The sequence below is a fragment of the Triticum dicoccoides genome, chromosome 5B (assembly GCF_002162155.2).
Source record: "Triticum dicoccoides isolate Atlit2015 ecotype Zavitan chromosome 5B, WEW_v2.0, whole genome shotgun sequence".
NCBI classification, from domain to species: Eukaryota; Viridiplantae; Streptophyta; class Magnoliopsida; order Poales; family Poaceae; genus Triticum; species Triticum dicoccoides.
This window is the reverse complement of record NC_041389.1, coordinates 94,415,008-94,421,281: the sequence shown is the minus strand read 5'-3', so window position 1 is coordinate 94,421,281 and position 6,274 is coordinate 94,415,008. Positions and strand designations below refer to the sequence as shown.

Here is a 6,274-nt window from a genome sequence, read left to right as displayed (position 1 = left end):
TCCATCTCCCCTCTATCACCATAGTAGCATAACATCGATAGAACATTCTCCATCTATACCACAATATCTCTAGACTCTATAGCATCTTCCCTTTCCCCCATCTCTCTCTTCTCTCAAACATGTACAAATCCCAACACGAAAATGATATGGCACTCATGACCTAATCACCCCATCCAGCCTCCCCTTCCTCCTTTCCCTTGAAACCGACACAACAAGATTCCATTGCTAGCTACAATGAGCTCTCCTCCTCCACCATCTCTTCCCGAGGCTTGTTCTATTACCAAGGCAGTTGCTCCTGATCTCTCCCTGCACATCAGCCCTCCGTCGCCGGGCACGGCGGTGGGCGACAACGGCGAGGTGCGGCTATGGCTACATGAGGCCGCGGCAAAGAGGCACCGTGGCCTGGAGGAGATGCTGCACCAGCCGAACAAGGCCCATGCGTTCAAGAAGAGCTCGTGTCCTGCCGTTGGCGGCGGCGCTGTGGCAAGGCCGGCAGCTGGTGGCCGGAAGAGGAGCTCGAGGGCTCCTAGGATGCGGTGGACCACAACGCTGCACGCACACTTTGTGCGTGCCGTGGAGCTCCTTGGTGGCCATGAGAGTATGTTCAAGATCGTTTAACTAACAAATAGGGTATTTAATTATACACCAGTAGATGTGAGTGCTTGATGTGATGGTTTTGTTTTCCTGTTGGTATTTGAGGAGTCTGCATGGTGTTTTTCCTTTGGTGCCCTTTTATTTGATCTTTAGTGTTTTCTGTATCTTAAGTCTTAATTTTCCAAGAATAGAGTGTCATACAAATTCATTCAAATTTCCGTGTTTGTGCTCAGTTTAATTTCCATCTATGCATGATTAACCATTATTGGTCTCTAAAACCCACTTCCTGTTTTATTTGATACAATAATCTTGTAGGAGCAACACCACAAGAGTAGAGTGCCGTAGAAATTCATTCAAACTTGTGTGTTTGTACTCAGTTTAATTTCCATCTATGCAGATTAACCCTTATTGCTCTCTTAAGACTCATTTCCTTTTCATCTGAAACAACATCTTGTAGGAGCAACACCAAAGTCAGTATTGGAACTGATGAACGTGAAGGATCTTACACTCGCTCATGTTAAGAGCCACCTGCAGGCAAGTAATAACTAGTACAAAGTCTTCTCTCCTACCATAAGTTTTCACCTACATGCATTCTTGTATTTGCTAGCTCAAACATCTTTTTCTCACCGTGCTAACTTCCGATCACTCAAAAACAAAAGGATGGAATACACACCCCATAACTAATTATTCTGGACATATAGTAGCTTCTTGTTGTTAGTTGATACCAAGTCCCTGTTGTCCTTTTTTGTCTTTTTTTAACAAATGGCAGCATAATAGATTAAGCTAATTAATTTCCATCTTTCATATTTTTCTACTTGATTTCTTGCATGCAGATGTATAGAACAGTGAAGAGCAGAGACAGATCATGCGTTGCAGGTAAAACACATGGTGCCTAGATCTTTAACACCTTGTTGTCCTTGAAACTAATTTCATGGCTTGAGTTAATTTATCCAAGGTCATGTCACACACAGTGATGAATTATTGGCATGGGATAAGTGTGTGCTATCTGTAGCTAGCTAGCACCTAGCTAGGGCTGGACTAACGAGCAGCTCGGCTCGTTAAGCTCGTACTCGCTAAGCTCGTGCTCGTTAAGGCTCGGCTCGTTAAGCTCGTTAAGATTAACGAGCAGAAAACCCTGCTCGGCTCGGCTCGTTTGAAGCTCGTTAAGCTCGTGAGCGCTCGCGAGCGCTCGTTAACAGATTGTAATGTGTTACAATATACATGATGAATGCGTAGGTATGGTTTTCAAGATAAAATATTATGACTAAGAAAAGAAATGAAGTAGTATGTTGCCTCATATGTCGATTAGATTAAATAGATGGGTTGAGGTGCTACAAAAAGTTTGTCACATAATATAAAAATATAAGTTGTGTTGTTACTAACGAGCTTAACGAGCTACTCGTGAAACTCGTTAGCTCGCTCGTTAAGATCGTTAAGCTTAACGAGCTAAAATCAATGATTGGCTCTGTTCATTAAGAAGCGAGCTACGAGCTTAACGAGCCGAACTATCGAGCGCTCATTAAGCTCGCGAGCTACGAGCTTTTGGTCCAGCCCTGCACCTAGCCTGTGTGCCCCATAAGGCACAACTGTACAGCTAGCTTGTACATAAATGCTTGTATTTTGTAGTGTGATAAGACACATGCAGTAATTTAATTATATATGGTGTGGTTGCAGGCCATGGCCAGACCAGAGATATGGGCTTTCTGAGAAGGGTTGTCGCTGGTGATGAACTGATCAATGGCTTTGATGGGTTCAACAGCAACATGGTCAACACCACTTCCAATAATACAACTCCTAGGTTTGTACATTAATCTGGTATGATTTGACTGGGTTTATTGATTAAATATAACTGTTATTGATTAACAATGGTGTTTTGTTTCATATCTCTTGGTCTTTGTGTCACACCAAGTCTGTAGCCTTGCTGCATTTGGAGCATGGATGCATGCGCTGTGCTTGCCTTTACATCACCTTTGCCTCATTTTAATACTCTGTTGCCTTGTGTGACAGCCGAATATGTGTAGAGATTAATTCGGATGTCAGCATCTAGAGGAATTTGAATGCACTATTTTAGTCCATGTGGTCAGCTTGGAGTATCCAGCTAGTCCTTAAATAGACTAAGGTTTTCGGTTTTAATAGTGCACAATTGAGTAGTTAATTAACTGCTGGACAAATGATTGGTATGCGCAATTGGCATGCTTTTGCCACATTTCATACTCACAAGTACTGGAAAGTATTTCTTTTTCGAAAAGGAGGATAACACTCCCGGCCTCTGCATGAATAGATGCCCACATCCATATATTATCTGATTATTTCAGAATGTCAATGAAAATACATGCATCTATATATGCTACTACTTTGGTTGAATTTAACAACAAATGCTCTTTAACTACACATCGCTTGGTTTGATATGAATTAATGTATTTTGCTTTAAAATACGAGCACTGTAAATTTAGTTATGTGTGTGCAGTCGTTGATCTTATTGGTCTGTGGCGTATATGCCATCATTAGAAACCACATGAGTATATCTTGACATAAACTAAAACTAGAGCATTTATAATTTGATTACTATCTTGAACACATCAAAGTGTCCGTTGAGACTTGAGACTCTAGCCAAGTTACTTAACCATGCATGCATTATGAGTTTTTGTTTTGTTTTGTTTGAGAACCATGCATTATGAGCTACTAGTACATAGCGACGCGCAGCCTTTCGGGCCTCTCTATCATATCAGTTCCTTTTGTCAGCTGAAATGATGAAAAATCTCCATCATATACACTTTACCGGGTCACCCCTCAGTCCATGCCCCATCGATCAGCATCTTTCTTTCGCTAACCTCTATCATGACCTCTCTTCTTCCTTAAGGAGAGCAAGCAAAGCATGCATGCATGCATGCCTCTAGCTTGCTAGCTGTAGGAGGCAGTTGTGCTTGTCTCCTGTCCTGCACTGCCACTGTACCGTGTGCTCCTGATTTCACACTCCCAAGCATGCACGCATGCATGCATGCAGCACACTTCCAACCTTCTCCGTCCTCTCTCTGCCCTTTTTGAGTTGCATGCTCCTTGTGAGTCATGATGCACGGGGAGACATTTTCCCTCCCCCTCTTGTAATTCGCAGGGAAATAAATGGTCTGCTTGGTTTTTTCCGCGCGAGTGATCAGAGCATGCAGCTGCGGTTGCGTTTGTGGTTGATCAGATAAGATGATGAGCTCAGATCCATATGAATTGTCCCTCTGCCTCTGGTGGCCGGCCCTATCAGGGGTTGCGCCAATGTCTGTTGGAATCTCGCAAACAACAGGTAGAAGAAGACAAGGGCAACTCCATTGGCCTTGACCAGGGGGAAAGCCTGCCCTGCCATTTGCTGAAATAGTGGCGAGCATGGACAAGCCACTTGGCAGCGCGTACACTAGCGGAGCTAGCCAGACTGATCGACGTGTGGTGTGCTGGCCTTTTTGTTAGGAAACCTCCATGCATGTCTCTCCAACTCTCCCCTCCTTGCTGTACATGGTCATATCTCATGCATAGCTACCTAGATCCTCCAACTTCAGGACATGGATTTTAGTTTTTCTCCATAACAGCCGTGACAAAATAATATATGACATGATCCCCTCCACCCAAGAGTTCTGTTGATGTAGTCAGAGCATCTTCAAATTTGACCCCTTATTAATTGTCCGCGGACATGTATGAACTCTGAACCATCATTTGCCCGTGCATGGAGCTTTGTATCCCCCCAAATTATTCGGACCCATGTTATATGATGGGTGGGGATGGAGAGAGAGAAAAGAAAGAATAAAAAATGGTCCGGGGTGCATTTCGCAAGAAAAAAAAGGTTCGGGGTGCATTTTGTAAGAAAAAAAGGTCCGGGATGGGCTAGGTCCGACGTGGCGTGCATTCCAGATACGTCCCGATCCCCATTTTGCCGCCAAATATGAGCTGAATTTGGGTGTTTTTGCAGAAAGCTCGGACACATGGGACGATTTGGAGGTCCGGCTGTGTGTTGTTTTTTCTCTCTCCTCTTCGGACAATATCTAGGCTGTCCAACCATACATACAGGGACGGTTTGAGAGTCTTGGTTGGAGATGCTCAATATAAAATAAGTGTCTCAACTTTATACTAATTTTAGTATAAAAAATGTACTAAGATTAAGACACTTATTTCCGGATGAAAGGAGTATACAAGTAAAATAAAATAGAAAAGGAACGAGTATATAAAGACTTGAATCCGGCCAGACGGTACCTTTGAACGTCCGGCTACTAGCTGTGGTCTAGGCCTCTAGGGTCACTTTCTAGAGGACACCATATGGTGATGTTTCTGGTGTTAAACTGACCCTGACGCCAGGCCCCTCGACATGAAGCTCCGACTCATATATGTGTGCGTTAACTGATTGATTCGTACTGCATGCAGGGGGTCAGAGTCAGCAGCTGGAGAGCAGGGCCATCACGATGCTTGGGGGACACAAACGGCAGCAGCAACAACAACAATGGTGCCACCTTACCTGACGACCTCCGCATCTCATGATAATGAACACATCATGCCGGAGAACGGAATGGCACGGCCAGCAGGCCCACGCCGTGGAAGGCCGTCACCGAACAACACCAGCAGCAGCGGCAGCGACGATGTCGACGAGAGCGAGAGCTTCGGATGGTTGGCGTTGACGCGGCGGTGCAGCGATGAGGACGGCGATGGGGACTGTGCAGGCGACCGTGTGCTGCAAGACGCGGCCATGGTTATGGCTCCGAGCCTGGAGATGAGGCTGGGGAGGCAGGGGTGGGAGCAGATGGAGCCATCGGCATCGGCCTCCAAAGAGCTAACCCCGATCCTCAAGTGCTTGTGAAATGATTATAATAAGTACTCGTGGGATTAATGTGCTGTTGATTAACGTACTAGTACTCAACAAAAGCAAGAGCAACCATGTGAATTCAAAGCTAGCTAGCGAGCTAGTCCTCTGATCTGTTTTCACTGAGTTTTAGTTATGGTCTCATTCACCTGGACAGCCGTTGGATCAAAAGCATGCTGAGATTCGTGATGTTGTGTAGTTCTCCAGTCGCGTGTACTTGTTTGTCCGATGGTTGACGGTGCAGCCCACTCGTTTCTGGGCCCTTTTTACCTTTTTCTATTGCCAGGCTGAGCTTTTGCCTGTTTGGAACAGTGCCACCAGCCACTGTTTTCTATTATTTCTTCTATGGGACGTTCACGTTCTTTGAACGTAATACTTTTCGTATTGTTTGAACGTTTTTTTTCTCGAATACGCACGAGTGTGCATACTATATTATAAAGAAGGAATCAGGGTAAAGAGCCCGTCCACATTAGTGTTACAGATTACATATTTGCACTGTACACTAACTCCACCATCCACCTCTCTCTCCTATGTCTATCTACACTGGTGGAAAAAGGGCCTTTGGTCGCGGTTCGCAACTGTCATTAGTCGCGGTTGCGCAACCGCGACCAAACAGGCGCGACTAAAGGCCCCACCTTTTAGTCGCGGTTGCTTAAGAACCGCGACTAAAGGCCCGTCCACGTGGGCGCCAGGCGGCCGTCGGGGCGGAGGACCTTTAGTCGCGGTTCTTCTGGCCAACCGCGACTAAAGGCCGCCGCAGGTTTAGGGATTTTAGCCCCCCCTAAACCTGTTTTCTGTTTAATTTGTATTGTTTTATTTCTTTTGTGCTTTATTTTAATTTTGAAGGAG

At 45.1% G+C, this 6,274-nt stretch overlaps 1 protein-coding gene across 1 annotated transcript; it reads left to right on the top strand.

The window, feature by feature from the left end:
- The first annotated feature begins 6 nt into the window (after positions 1 to 6).
- On the top strand, positions 7 to 5,516 carry LOC119307567 (probable transcription factor KAN4). Its single transcript, XM_037583641.1, has 5 exons — positions 7 to 598; positions 1,052 to 1,128; positions 1,428 to 1,470; positions 2,269 to 2,392; positions 4,993 to 5,516. Exons 1-5 carry the CDS (start codon positions 235 to 237, stop codon positions 5,420 to 5,422), a joined length of 1,038 nt encoding a protein of 345 aa, XP_037439538.1. The 5' UTR covers positions 7 to 234; the 3' UTR covers positions 5,423 to 5,516.
- Positions 5,517 to 6,274: the final 758 nt, after the last annotated feature.

What these genes read in the sequence shown, in the direction of transcription:
- LOC119307567 (XM_037583641.1), top strand. Translation starts at nt 235, where the DNA reads ATGAGCTCTCCTCCTCCACCATCTCTTCCCGAGGCTTGTTCTATTACC. An exon ending in ATGTTAAGAGCCACCTGCAG is followed by an intron (nt 1,129 to 1,427) that starts GCAAGTAATAAC and finishes TCTTGCATGCAG; the next exon opens with ATGTATAGAACAGTGAAGAG. An exon ending in TCCAATAATACAACTCCTAG is followed by an intron (nt 2,393 to 4,992) that starts GTTTGTACATTA and finishes TACTGCATGCAG; the next exon opens with GGGGTCAGAGTCAGCAGCTG.